Genomic DNA, 15,295 nt, shown 5'->3' on the forward strand with positions numbered 1-15,295 from the left:
ATGTAATATTATGTAATAAAATGTTTCATTCTACTTGCCGTTTGAATCTGATTAAGGCAAAATTGTAATATTAGTTTGAAATAGAAACAATTTAAAACAATTTAAAATACAAGGGAAATGCTTTAGTTTTATAACTATTATATTCTTGCAATATTAAAAATTTTACATATTCTTTCTTTGATTAAAATATTTCTCAAAATAATCTTGGAACTGTTGATGAAATATCGTGTATTTTTTTATCTGTAAAAGTTTAAAGTTTTGTTTGAATAGTTTAAAAGTTTTGTTTAAACGGTTTAAAAGTTTTGTTTGAACAGTTTTTTTCTGCTGTATATTAATTTCTATTACATCAAACACTACAAAATTCACTTCGATTGCTTGCACCTAAATGATGTTATATTATTCTTTTGTTATTTCTTTCTGACAACAGTACTGCATTATTCCATCGTAATCGACGAACTATGCACATTGTGAACATTTGTTTATTTCAATTTTGCATTCTTGCAAATAATAAATCGTGTTTCAAGTTTGAACTAGTTGTTTAAATATGCACGGTAGTTATTATTGTATGATTAAAGAAAGGAAAGTTAGTAGTATTAGGCTTATAAGAATATTGTTTTAGATGCATTTTCATAGAAATTATACTCGTGTTTTCAGTAAGATTCTATAAATCTTTCTTATACCGGCCAATGCATTATCTGCGCACGGAGTATGTGTTCCAGGCATTATATAAGATTCTCGAGTGTTTACAAATATTGTATGTGCTGTTGACAAAGTTAAATGTTTGCATATGTCAGTAAATTCACATTGTATAACATTTACTGTAATTAATATATAATTAATTACTTTATTGCCACCGTTAGATTTTATAAATGTCTTATAATGTTTTATAAATATAAAGATTTCTTTTAACATATGTAACATATGTATAAAATAATTTATTGTAAATCAATAACAAATTATATGCTTTTTTATAATTTAATGCTTTTAATTTTTCCTAAAAAAAAAAAAAATATTAGTATTTATTAATGGCTACGTAACAAGGCTTGCTGCAATTTGGCGTCAAGCTGTGTCATCAAGATTTGCTCGGTATTTGGTGTCAATTTGGCGTCAAGTTCTTTCGTCAAGGTTTGCTCGCAATTTGGCACAAATTTGCTGTCGAGCTTTTGTTGGCAAGCCTTGTTCACAATATGGCGCAAATTTGCCGTTGAACTTTTGCTGCCCTGTTTTGCTCGATATTTGGCGTCAATTTGGTGTCAAGTCATGTACACAAGCTTTGCTAGCAAAACACAAGCGTATTGCAGACACAGATCGCACCGAATTTGTCGACAAGTTTTGCGCGTATTTGGTGTCAATTTGGTTACAATTTGCTGACAAATTGTTTACTGGGTAGTTATCGTTTGTACACATTATATAAACTATTATATAAAAAAAGGATGCTTTTCATGCTTAGTAATTTAATAGGACCGCGAGAATTTTAACTATTTCTCTAAGCTATCGATATATAATAATGTAAAAGATTATTGCGAGTTCAGTAAACTCAAAAGTTTCCGTGTGTCACCAATCTTTATCGTAAAATTCTACAATTTTTGCAAAATGATATAAGAAGAAAATCGTGAATTCTACAATAACTTTTACTTTTAATAAACACGTCTTGCATTTCTATTCCGATTATACAATATTTTTTTATTTTCAGAAAATAGTATACACTGATTACAGAAATTATACGCAGAATTACTATTAATACTATTATTTCAAAAATTGTTGCCAGCGACGTATTACACTGTACAACAAAAAGAAGCACAAGAACGAACCTTGCAGCATTTGATAGCTTTTTGGACGCAGAAAACGATCCCGTTTGCCAAATTGCTCTTTCACGTCACAATTTTGAGATATTTGCAGTTAAAGTTGCAAAAATGAGCTATTTTAGTGTATTTTGGCATATTATAACTGCGATATGTGACGCATCGGAGAATTTTAAGCGCAATCAAAATTAAGTATGTTGTTAGGACTTTCAGCCCTTAAAATAAATTTTTTGTGTTGCTTATGGTTAAAAAAATATTAATGATTAACGTACTGTATATTGCATTAAAGTTGCGACTTACATATAGCTATTAAGGATCTATGAAATATTTTTTAATTAAACCTAGAGTTTTGCAGATCGCTGAAAACTAAACTTATGTCAAAGTTGATAAATTCAAAATGGCAAAGCCAATATGGCAGATATCAAAATTAATATAATGATCGAATTTTTACCTTTAACATCTGCTATAATAACTCTTCCACCTTTTAATTTATCTACTTTGACATCAGATTAGTTTTCAACGATCTGAAAAACCTTTTGAATAACATAATTAAAAAATACTTTATTGATCCTTAATAGCTATGTAAGTCACAACTTTAATGCAACAGACTCTACGTTAATCATTATATAATATCTTTTTAACCATAACAAAAAAAGTCGTTTTAAGAGCTGACAGTCCTAACAACATACTTAATTTTGACTGTGATTAAACTTTTCCGATTCGTTACATATCGTAGTGTTGTTGTTGTTATCTGTTGTTGTCATCTGTTGTTATCTGTTGTTATCAAATCGGCTGATTTTGGCAGCATACAAATGGATTGTCGAAATATTCTCCATCTATTGGAAAATATTCCAAAGGCGCTTTCGACTGTTCGCCTAGCCCGAGAAAATCTATAATTGCATATTTTTTGTTCTTCATTTAAGTTTCTTCCGGTATATGGCTTCATAATTCTCGTATTTAATGCAAAAGCATCGTCTGCCAATAAAAAAGTTGGTGTACAGATCTGACTTTCAGGTAATTTGAACGTTCCCTTTGGTAGATTTAAATTTTTATTTTTCAAATTTTCTCCAATTAATAAATCGTTAAAAATTCCGCCATCGCTGTTACCACCGTATGCACCAACATCAACTAACGTAAATCTATATACATGGTTTGCCACTGCCATCAAAACAATACTATAATATTTTTTGTAATTATAAAAAAGACTTCCCGAATTAGGGGGACATTGCAAGGTAATGTGTTTTCCGTCTACTGCCCCTACACAATTTGGCACATTCCATCTCTTCCAAAATCCTTCAGCATACGACTTCCATTCTTCTTTACTTGGTTGTGATAGATACAGTGGTTGTAATACATTTATTAATATCTGACATACTTCTTTAATTAACATACGCACTGTTGATTCACCAATTCGAAATGATAGAGCAATAGACAAAGGAAGATCTGCAGTGGCAAGATATCTGAAATACATTTTCATTAAAATATCTACGTTATTAATATATTTATTATAAAAAGATTATTAATTTTCCATTTCTCTCTCTCTCATTCTCTATTAAAGCATGTTTCGAGTAATAATTATTTTAGGCAATTTTTGTATATCTGACAAAAATAAAATATTATTAATACTATTTAATATTATTCAACATTTATATTTAGTCTAGAATACTTGTTTTAGTCTATCACAGAATCTGTCTTTGTTACTTTAATAAAATTTCTTTTTTATTGTTATTTCTACAAAATATAATTATTTCGAAAAAATAATAAAAGAATTACTTATAATTACCTTAATACTATTATCAATCTCTGTTCTGCAGGAAATGCTCGATAGCTATTTTTTGTTAAATGAGGTTCAGTTAATTGAAGTAATTTGTTAAATAAACATAAATTCATTCTCGTATAACGAAAAAATAAATTTTCATCATTTTTTAAATCTTGGTAAAGTGTCTCATAAGCTCCGTATTTGTATCTCAGTTGGTTTATTGGTCGCACGTACCATCTTCTTTTATACCATCTAATTTGTTTTTTTTTGTTTTAATAATTTATACAAAAGCATCCAATGTAAAACAAGCAATAAAAATTGCTTATTTCTATGCATTATTTTAATATAGGTACCTGAAATTAAAATTGTTTTCTGTAAAATAAATTAAATTAAATATTATACAAATTTAATAATTAACAAGATTTTTAACCCTTAAATGCCACACCTCTCAAGAATCTCGTAAATGACACATGGGGTCTAAAAGACCCCAGCATGAAAAATGTCTTCTTACTTATTGATTTTTTGATATTTAGTTATGAAAATTATTTTCAATGTTGTTCAAGGTTTAGAAAAGAGAATAAAATGCTTATATTGTTAAAATTTCAATTTCAACATAGTATAAAAAATTAAGATCGCCAACAGTTAAAATGTTGGCTCCAAAATCAAAAAAATAAAAAATAATAAATAAATAAATATGAGCTCCATATTTAGCGGGAACATTTGAAAATATATCATTCTAAAGGGTCTGGGGTCCGCTGGACCCCGGGTGGCATTTAAGGGTTAAACATATATATAATACTATTAAATCAAATAATATTTAATTTAGTAGAACATTTTATTTATAAGTACATTAGATAAATTTCTTTGAACAAAGAAGTTAGGTTATATTCACAGTTATTGAAATATATTTCGAATATGAAATATTATTATTACATATTTATAAGTTTAAAATGTATTATGTCATAACTATTTACAAAATATTCATTATTAATTGTATAATATAATTGTTATATGTGTTTATACATATACACACGTTTTACGTTTATTCCTTAAAACGTCGCGTATACTACACAACCCAGATAGCACAAGTAATCGAATTTAATTCTATAAGAATTCGCGTGTTTGAATTCTTGTAGACTTCAGGATGTCTGTTCAAAAAGAACTTCATAAGAATTTGTTTCTCAAGATTAAAATGATCGAAAAATATATGTTCTTTAAGACTTCAAAAGAAATATCGATCCAGAATTCTTCAAGAAATGTTTTATCGTAGCCGTAAAGAATTCTTTTCGAACTGTTGTTTTCGCGAAGCGTTGTTAGAATCTGCGCATGTGCATCAGTGTGCCTGTTTGTCGTTACCATATGGCAACGGATTGTGAGGCAGCACGGCGACGGTGCTCGTGTGTCGTTAATCGCTCGTGTCGTTAATCGCTCATGTCGTTAATCGCTCGTGTCGTTAATCGCTCGTGTTGTAGTGTGCATTTAATTGTCAAATCTGGCACGTCAAGGTGCAGAGAAAATTACTCATCGCAGTTGAAAATTCTTGCCGGTAAGTAAATTTATATAGATTCTTTTATCGATATTGTTTAAATATCTCAATGCTTTTCATATCTTGTTTTTGATTCTTGATTTTAGTTGTGGCATTAGTATATCGATTGCCGGGATCGCCCATTCCTAACCTAATCTCGGTGCATTTGGCGGCATGCGGACGTAGCGGTTTGTGTGGCGGTTATAATTATTGTCACTTATTGGCCTTATAATAGCTTGGGCATATCGCAATGGACAACGAAGATAGACCAGTGAGTAATACAAATATTATCTTACACCCTTCGTTACTTATTATTGTAAGGTAACGCCCGGTCCGTGGCTCAGGTTATGCCGACGGCGGGGACAAGGGCGGCGATTCAGGATGGATGTAATGAGGGTGAAGAAAAGGGTAAATCTCGAAACGCGTAACGATACTTTATTATCAGGACACACGCGGGAAGCGACCGAGCCACGCGGACGCTTCCCGCGTGTGTCCTGATAACATAAAGTATACAATATTAGTGAACAACACTGGTGAAATTTCCGAAGATGAAGTGATAGAAGCCAGTCCTTCGAGAAGTGTTGTATCAAAACTCAGACAGTTTTTAGAACTAAAACTAAAGAGAAAAATTCCTAACAAGTGTATAGATTTTGGATCATGTTCTTCGCCTAATAAACATACTTCTATGCAAATGGAAAATATTAATATATTGAAAGGTAAAATTAACACAAGTTATTTTTCACCAATAAAAATGCATAACAAGACCGATATTCAAATTAAAAAATCTATTACAGCTCGAAATGAAGATCAATTATTAACAAAGAAAGTGCAAAAAAATAACTTCAACTTGGATGACACAGAAAACAAGCCACCTAAAAAGAAGAAGAAGTTATTGGATAAGTCTAATGTGTAAGTATTACTTAATAATTGTGGTAATGTAAGTTGCTTTTATATATTTAATAAAAATATTTACAGATTGTCAAAAAGAAAGGACAAAGAGCAGTTTAACTTGCGGTGTAAAGCTGACAGAGCAAAATTAAAAGGCTGGGATTGCTGGGAATGCAGAGAAGTAATACAATATTACCAGTATTGTTATACGAGATACAAATAAATAAATATAAATAAATAAATATAAATATAAATAAAAAATAAATATAAATAAATAAATATAAACCATTTTTCTCAAAAAAGTAATTCATGATATTATTTATTTTTAATATTATAAAAATTTGACATTGTCAGAAGAAAAACTCCAAAAACGGAAGAATCAATGCTCGCGACATCGGTACAAATATGAGCGACCAAATACACCAGAAGGTATAATATTTTATTTTATTATTACTTTTTTATGTAAGATAATATAATATGTAATTAATTATAATATGTAATATAATATACAGTAAATATAATTTTTTTAAAGGTTTTTGGAATCCGGAGTTCCTGAGACATCATCAAGCACTTATAGAACAGAATAAAAGGTAAAATGTTTCGTCATTCGAATTTGATTAAGAGGCTTCACATTTATATTTTCGTACAGGCATTTCAAAATCACCATCATGATATGGGACGTTATGCATATTCACCTTTTTTCACAATACCAAATTATTTAAACAAAAAATTAGAAAATTGATAAGTTTTAAATCCCTTTCCTAGTTATTTCAAACATTTACAGCTCTAATGTTGTAATAACAAAGGTATAGTCTTATTATATTATTTTCATTTATTTACAGATGATCAAAATTCAGCTGCAACAAATGTATGGGAAAGCGGAGATGATACGGATACCACACAAACGAACGAAAGTTGTCGAACCAAGACGAACGAATCAATGGGATCGACTGTAAGTTCACAAAATGATCGTGCACATGGTTTGCAAAGAGGAGAGCGCGGTCCTACCACCAAGAAGAATACTCAGTCAGGTATTGCTATTTTAATAGAATAATATTCATGTATAATCTGTATATACATATATACATATATATACATATATATACATACGTACGTACATACATCCATACATATATACATACATACATGCATAATCTCTGTTTTTAGATTCGCGACATACAACTGGTAGGCGGGGCAAATGCATCGAAATTTACGAGGGCCGTGTTGAGGCATGTCATGACTGATTCACTGGCGAAAATTTACTCCTGGTCTGGGCAGCGTAAAACACTGAAGTTCAGTTCAACTGTAATTTGTCAATTGATTATCAGTGAGTTTCTTGAAAATCAAAATATAATTCAAAACCTGCTTATATAAACGTGTCTTATGAAGCACTTTTTTTTGTTGCAGAAACTATTTTCAAGCAAACAGATGCCACCAGAACGAGCATCAAAGAAACTATTAAATCGTGGTTGCAACATGCAACGGACAGGATGCGATAACTAATTGCGATAAGTTTCTATAACTAAATGCGATAAGTTTCTATAAGTTTTACTAGTTTTTATAAGTTGTACACTATAAATAAATTCATAATAAGTTCATATACCCAGCAAACACAATGCAACCTGTAACGTACAGGTTAGTTGTAATTTCCTACTCAACAATATAAATGCAATATAACACGTGTGTTATATTGCATTTATATTGTTGAGTAGGAAATTACAACTAACCTGTACGTTACATGTTGCATTGTGTTTAGTGGGTATATAGTTCATATATTATATAACTTTATAATAAGTTCCATAAATAATAAGTTTTGTATACTTTGTATAAGTTTGTACAAATTTTGTACACTCATAACTTTATATAAATTCGTCGTTTCTATATAACTATATATAACTTTTGAATATATGAAATAATAACAACTGATCATTAAAAATGCGAGATTTTTTAATTATGTATATTCGGGACGCGAGGAGTTACTTTTCAGGGGATATTGTCCATGGTGATTCAATATATTATAGAAGCCCGCGAAAAGTTACTCCTTTCCGCCTTCAAAGTATACAATAAAGAAAACGGAAATACGGAACTTAACTGTAAGATAAAATGTATTATAATAGAAAATACTGTATTAAAATATTAATAATGTTTAACTTCTGATATAACTTATATAACATAATACATCTGACGTTGAAGCATATGCTTACCGTTAAGTCTTTTCTGTTACAATATACACTTTAACTTACATTTCTATATCGTACAGAGATCGAGGAATAGCGATGGGCGCGTTCATCAGGTGCCAACAGTTGCAAAGCTGTTCAGTGTTTCTAGTGGTTCAGTTTTTCGATGTGGTTAAGACCATTCTTGTAGCCCAATCGGAAAAGTAAACCACTAGAAACATTAAACAACTTGCAACTGTTAGCATGTGCTAAACGGGCTCAATGCGATTCTTTTATGGATTAGAGCAAGGACTCTCACAGAACTCTTTTCGAAATGGCCCTGAACAGCGCAAGAGTTCTTATCGAGCCTTTGCAGTCCCTTTAGAACTCATTTCGAACTCTTTTCTAACTCTTTTTGAACTTCCAAACTCTTTTAGAACTCTATTCCTTTTGAACTCTTTTCGAACTCTTTAAGGAATACTTTTCCGTTTTTCAGACATCATTTGGAATTTACAAAAAAACTCGCTTATGGTGACATAACTTCGAATTCGTAAAGAATCACTTGCGAATTCATTTCGGACAGAAATGGGATTCATTGAGGAATTCATTTTTGAAAATACGAATTCATGTCGAATTCTTTTGGAATTCTCTTTGCTATCCTGGGAAGACAGGAAACATTAACACAGTATTGTGCGTTACATAAGACAAAGACTTAAGGCATAAAACACTGCCTTAAGGTTATAAGACAGCCATTCTGCTCAGGCCCTTAAGGGGATCCTGGAGTGACAGCGACAAGGCATAATCGGTCTAAGCAATATCTTTGAATTGGCTGAACAGAATGGAAAATCCTTTTACACGATTAAAGTACGCACAAAAATGTAGAGGGCTGTACATAATTTTTTCTGATAAACTAAAAAAAAATTTTATTTTTATAAATATTGTCTTCACCTGACGACAATATTTGCTTTATACAAAAATTGTGCAGTTTTTCTATAGAAAATAGTGATGCAGCCCTCTACAAAAAACTGTCAGGAATAATATCGTGCAATTAGAAGTAAGATTTGAAGCCTAAAAAAAAAGATATTACTTAGACCAGTGGAAGATGCAAGGTTAGGTGCTATCCTTGTCTATATCCTTGTCTATACAAGGACAGATATAGTCGGTGAGCACTTCTTTATCGACGCTGATCGAGTTCGCCTGCGGCTCCAGCATCCCCTTAAGCTAACTGGCCACTGTTGAACTGGGCCTAAATGTTTTAAAGAAAGCTCTCAGCAAACGTCATACGTCATGTAAACGCTGTGCAAACTCTCAAAAACTCTATATACAAACGCCTTTCAAACGCTGCAGCGTTGCAATTTCCGCTCTACGAACTCTCTACTGACCGTTTCTAAACTCTCAACGAACTTCCGCAAACGCTCACGTAAACATCAAACAAACGTTTATGAAACTTTTTATTTTCGCCAGGGAACGCGGCCATTGAGCAGTTGTGCTTCTGGATGCATCCAATGAGAGCTCAGGAGCCCTATTCTCGAATCGTTTTCATGAAATTCGCATGCGAAATTAAATGCTTTTCAAATAGAAAGTCGCATACGAAAATCATTAGGGCAGGCTCGAGAATACGGTCCCAGGAGGCCTATTACGGCCGTAATCGACCGTAATTGGTCGATTACGGTTCTTGAAACGAGGTAAAAATTACAAAAGTGAGGAAATTCACTAGAGTATCTATGATTTTATTGGTCGAAATCTAGTAAATCTGTTTACTTTTGTAATTTTCATCTCGTTTCAAGAACCGTAATCGACCAATTACAGTCGATTATTCTTCTCAAATTCGACTGTAATTGGTCAGTTTCTTACGAGTTACGACATACTACGCTACGATACGACCAATGTAGAATTGGCCTAACGCGGCACCGTGGTAACCAATCACCATCTGCCTTTTCGTACTACTTTTGGAAGTAGAACGGAAAGGCAAGACGATGATTGGTTACCGCAGTGCCGCGTTACCGCATTGCCGCGTCGCCGCGTCCTGTGGGCTAGAGCCATACTACAATACGTCGCAAACGATGGCAACTGCTAGTTGAAAAGTGTTATTTCTGATTGCCGATTGCCAGTTAATTACTGTCACCAAAAAAGTTAAAAGCTTGCCAACTCTCTTTTGACAACCGCAATTGACAAACGCAACGTGGAAATAAAGCTGAGTTTCTACTGAGCGCGTCACGCGTCGCGTCATCACGAGTTAACCAATCAAATCATCCCATTTTGATACCGTCACAAGTAATGTAATAAAATGGGATGTTTTGATTGGTTAACTTAGATGACGCGACGCGTGACGCGCCTTAGGCTGAGTTTCCACTGAGCGCGTCACGCGTCGCGTCATTCGTCGCAACCAATCAAAACATCTTATTTTATTACATTATTTGTGACGGGATGTTTAGATTGGTTAACGACAGACGACGCGACGCGTGACGCGCTCAGTGGAAACTCAGCCTAACACTTTTCAACTAGCAGTTGCCATCGTTTGCAACGTATTGTAGAACCGGCTTTAGGCTGAGTTCCCACTGAGCGCGTCACGCGTTGCGTCGTCTGTCGTTAACCAATCTAAACATCCCGTCACAAGTAATGTAATAAAATGGGATGTTTTGATTGGTTAACGACAGACGACGCGACGCGTGACGCGCTCAGTGGGAATTCTCAGCATTACTCTACACCCGTTGACGAAGAGATGTATTGGTTGTAAGGAAACGTGTAAACGCTGGAATATATTTTATAACTAGATGTTATTAAACCCGATTAATGGTGGACGTGTAGACTTAGTGTCTGAGCAGAATAGCTGACTTATAATTTCAAGACAGTGTTTTATGCTTTAAATCTTTGTTTTTAGCAACGCACAATACTGTCTTATGTCTCAAGTCTTAAACGAGTGTACAAAGTGTCAACATTGTAAGACTTGAGACATAAGACAGTATTGTGCGTTGCTAAAAACAAAGATTTAAAGCATAAAACACTGTCTTAAAATTATAAGTCAGCTATTCTGCTCAGGCCCTTAGTAAATGTTACACCAGCTTTATTCCTGATTTTTGATTTCTAATCGCTAATATCTGTTCCTTGTTCCTTATATTTTGGGCCTGAGCAGAATAGCTGACTTATAATTTTAAGACAGTGTTTTATGCTTTAAATCTTTGTTTTGAGCAACGCACAATACTGTCTTGTGTCTCAAGTCTTACAATGTTGACACTTTGTACACTCGTTTAAGACTTGAGACACAAGACAGTATTGTGCGTTGCTAAAAACAAAGATTTAAAGCATAAAACACTGTCTTGAAATTATAAGTCAGCTATTCTGCTCAGACACTTTTTATTGTGCGGAGGCCCTAAGTTCATCTTTAGATACTCCGTAGCCAATGAAACGTGTCGTACAACATCTAAAGATATAATTAAGACGATCTTAAATATAAGATAGGGGCTCGATTCTTGAATTCATTCGCAAGAGAAACGTATGCGAAAATTCTGCTCTTACAAGAAGCGTTGCAAGTTGATTGGTTAAAAGCTATGTGACAGCCAATCGACTTGCAACTTTTCTGTAAAAGTCTTGTGTACACGATACGAAATCGGTCCGAGTTTCGGTTTAAGCCAATAAAACTGCTGCTTTTCTGTAAGAGCTGCAAGTTGATTGGCTTAAACCGAAACTCGGACCGATTTCTAGTATCGTGTACACAAGGCTTAATAAAGGTCTATCCAGACAAACTTGCATAGGTGCATAACCATATGCATGAAGAAACGGATTGGTCTATTTCCTTATGCACATGCATATGGACCAATCAATTCTCTTATGCTTATGTTTATGCGCTATGCAAGTTTGTCTGGATTGACCTTAAGAACAACATTTGCGCATACGTAGCATACGTTTCTCTTGCGAATAAATTCAAGAATCGAGCCGGACTTTGAACAGGGGGTCAATCATGTATTAATGTGGAACGTGGAAAGTGAAAAATTTTATATGACTATTGGCGTTTTCGATTTGCGACTCAAACCGACTCGGGTCGCATCATGTATACAGGACTCTAGCATCATTCACGTGGAATACATACATATCTATGTATGTATTCCACGTCCATTGATGCGACCCGAGTCGGGTCGAGTAGCAAATCGAAAACGCCATATCTCTTTCTATTTAACATCAATAGAAAGAGAGATTTTTCATTTTTCACGTTTTCACCCTAGGGGAAAAGATTCATGATTGACCCCCTGAGGTTTCTCTCTACTTTGAATACCGACCTATGAATACGGGCCTTTCTCTTCCCATCATTCTATTTAGTTTGAAGATGCTTCTTCAGAGGGCAGGCTGAGAGGCTTTTTTTCTTTAACACACATGGTACATACTTCTGGGACGAACACATTATCGAAGAATCTAGGAAATGTTATTTGTCGACAATTGCACTTGTATAATGTAATTTGCTCGCGTTTAATTCCGACAGATTTCTTTCTAGCTTTCAAGTCCTTCAAATTATCTGAATCGCTGTCTGCGAGAATTGCTGATTAATCATTCTATGATCGATACTTCGCTAATAGCGCATAAATAAAAATGGTAAGCAAAGTTGTTTGTCCATCATTATATGTCTATCTCTGAAAATCAACTTTATTATACAATTATGTGTCTTCTTAACATTATCATTGTAACAAATTTTCTTGCATCTGTATTTGTATTACATTGTGGATATATGACAATAATGGGATTCAACCTATACCGTATTTTCAAATTGTTCGAAATTATAAAATTTCTATATTTATAAATAGATTATTGGTAGTTTGTTATTGAAAGACGAACGAGATACATAAATATGGTTAATTTCGATGAACTTACGAAAAATGTTGAAAATATGATTTCATAGTAATGTTAATAATCACGAATGTTTCTATAGTCTGTTATTTTTACTACTCTGACCAGAATACTGAACAGAAACTCAAGAGAATAATATGCCTAGTTTGAAATCAATGATCTTGATTTTTACTTAAATTTAAATAAGAAAAATAAATCTAATTATTTGATATTATACATATAATTGAATAATTGAAAAAGGAAAACTTGTATATTATATATTATATTGCTCGTATGTTATATATTGTATATTGATAGTGATAATATCTCATAAATAAGATAACCTTTCTTATATATAATGGCAAATCATATTATTCCAGATTTATCGATTAACTCTATATTATAATTAGTGATAATATAGGCAAATCTATAAGTATAGAAAGAAACCATAGCTATTTATATAATATTGACTGTAATGAATTTCAATTGGTATCTTTGTAACATTAAAGAACTTGGAGTTTTTCTGCTTCCTTATTAATTTTTCATCAAGAGACATGGTATATAAGTATAACGTGACAATAGAGGCATAAGTTTAATCGATTAATATTTATAATTCATGATCAATAGTGTATATTAAGTTTATATTATTATTAACTTCTATTTTATTTGATTTTAGTCTCATACAATACTACTAGTACAACCTGGTGACAGACCTGAAACAAGAACATATTCTGATTATGAAAGCATTAATGAATGCATGGAAGGTAATGTTACATTATAATTTATAATAATATTACATTATAAATTTAAGTTATAAACTTTAATAAGAGATATTAATTCTTTAATTATGCATGATATATATAATTATTGTATATATTTTGAATAAAAACATCAATTGCATATATTAAACAGCATACAGTGAATTCATTCTATACTATAAGTATTAAAAATAGAAAAAATATATTACGACAGAATGCAGTTCGTTTTTTATGTATTATATGATCTACTAGCTTGATATCCTTGCTTTGCTACAGTATGTGAAGATTGTGAAGGATTCTATAATTTACTCCCGAATCTAGATTTGCCCCTTTAGGTTGCCCTAAGGTCGATTAGGGCAAAATCCTAAATTGTGTTTTTAAGCATTTGTATGGGTAACCTTTGTAACCAAAAACCAAGTCAAATCTCATCAGGCCTAAGAGATATTGAGGAATCCGTGAACACATTTTACTCCTTTTCATCCCATTAGGGGTCAGATTTCTAAAAATCTTAGTGGGTGCTTACGTCATACTCTTTAAATTTCATGTTTCTAGGTTTAAGGGTTTGGGTTGGACATTGATAAGTCAGTCAGTCAGTCAGGACATTTGTTTTTATAGATAATGGATACTTTATTACCCCAAGGGGTCTAAAAGGGTGTTTTGTAGGGACGTACCCAACCCTGTACAGTTTCAGACATTTGTTTTTATGTATATAGATGATTATGAATCAAAATGTATTCTATACATACATATGTATTTTTATAATATTTTTACATACTTTAATTATTTGTTTACTATTACAGGTGTTTGTAAAATTTATGAAGAACATCTGAAGAGACGAAATCCAAACACTCCAACTATCACTTATGACATTAGTCAATTATTTGATTTCGTTGATCAGTTAACGGATTTATCCTGTCTTGTGTATCAAAAATCAACAAATACCTATGCTCCCTATAATAAGGATTGGATCAAGGAAAAGATATATGTACTACTGCGTAGAGCTGCAGGACATGGAGAATAATCAGTATATAAAGTACATGTATACGTGTGTGTTTCATATAATTTTATATAAGATAATTTTAAACATCTATATATTATTTGTTGTAATAAATCTATAATTTACGATATCTTATTATATTTTGATATAGTAATTACGTTTTATACCTTTCTCTTTATGTAAAGTATTTTTTTATTCAAGCAGGGTTGCGAAACTGGTAATTAAAACATTTATAAATCAAATCAATTTTAAATTATTAATTACACTAAGCTTTAACTCACAAATCCATTTCGATTTGTGAATTACACAGGCTTTAATTCATAATTAAAATTTGATTCGTGAATTACACAGGCTTAATTCATAATTTTTGATTCGTGATTTAAAGCTGGTATAATTAACAAAATTAATTTTAATTTGTGAATTGCACTGGCTTTAATTCATATTTGATATTTCTTATTTTTTATTATTGTAATTGTTTGGGCAAATTTAGGAATATATTCTCATAGTTTAGGAAATAATAGTTTATTTATAATTGATAAAAGTTAATTGAGCGTATAGTTAGCAGACAATTTTAGAAACATTTTTTTCTTTTTAA

General features: G+C 32.1%; 3 protein-coding genes across 5 annotated transcripts; 2 read left to right on the plus strand and 1 right to left on the minus strand.

Moving 5' to 3' along the window:
* Window positions 1–1,656: 1,656 nt before the first annotated feature.
* LOC139779788 (uncharacterized) lies at window positions 1,657–9,781 on the minus strand. The gene is made up of 3 exons (XM_071718257.1): window positions 9,513–9,781; window positions 3,586–3,914; window positions 1,657–3,262 (listed from the first exon to the last, which is right to left on the minus strand). Exons 2-3 carry the CDS (start codon window positions 3,690–3,692, stop codon window positions 2,563–2,565), a joined length of 807 nt encoding a protein of 268 aa, XP_071574358.1. The 5' UTR covers window positions 3,693–3,914; window positions 9,513–9,781; the 3' UTR covers window positions 1,657–2,562.
* On the plus strand, window positions 4,664–8,171 carry LOC139779789 (uncharacterized). Of its 3 annotated transcripts, none has more exons than XM_071718260.1 (11): window positions 4,664–5,107; window positions 5,194–5,357; window positions 5,431–5,494; window positions 5,635–5,802; window positions 5,881–5,995; window positions 6,062–6,155; window positions 6,329–6,403; window positions 6,507–6,564; window positions 6,817–7,005; window positions 7,142–7,301; window positions 7,382–8,171. In XM_071718260.1, the coding sequence occupies exons 2-8, from the start codon at window positions 5,337–5,339 to the stop codon at window positions 6,528–6,530; spliced, it is 561 nt and encodes a 186-aa protein (XP_071574361.1). In that variant the 5' UTR covers window positions 4,664–5,107; window positions 5,194–5,336; the 3' UTR covers window positions 6,531–6,564; window positions 6,817–7,005; window positions 7,142–7,301; window positions 7,382–8,171. The 3 variants fall into 3 exon arrangements, with proteins under 3 accessions (XP_071574361.1, XP_071574359.1, XP_071574362.1); XM_071718258.1 differs by having other exon boundaries at window positions 4,665–5,107; window positions 5,608–5,802; XM_071718261.1 differs by lacking the exon at window positions 5,431–5,494 and having other exon boundaries at window positions 4,667–5,107; window positions 5,608–5,802.
* A 2,709-nt stretch (window positions 9,782–12,490) lies between the features above and the next one.
* On the plus strand, window positions 12,491–14,830 carry E(r) (enhancer of rudimentary). The gene is made up of 3 exons (XM_071718273.1): window positions 12,491–12,714; window positions 13,622–13,709; window positions 14,504–14,830. Exons 1-3 carry the CDS (start codon window positions 12,712–12,714, stop codon window positions 14,722–14,724), a joined length of 312 nt encoding a protein of 103 aa, XP_071574374.1. The 5' UTR covers window positions 12,491–12,711; the 3' UTR covers window positions 14,725–14,830.
* The last annotated feature ends 465 nt before the right edge of the window (window positions 14,831–15,295 follow it).

Source organism: Temnothorax nylanderi, unplaced genomic scaffold (assembly GCF_030848795.1).
Source record: "Temnothorax nylanderi isolate EJ_2023f unplaced genomic scaffold, tnyl_v1.0 TNYL_tig0242_pilon, whole genome shotgun sequence".
Lineage (NCBI taxonomy): Eukaryota > Metazoa > Arthropoda > Insecta > Hymenoptera > Formicidae > Temnothorax > Temnothorax nylanderi.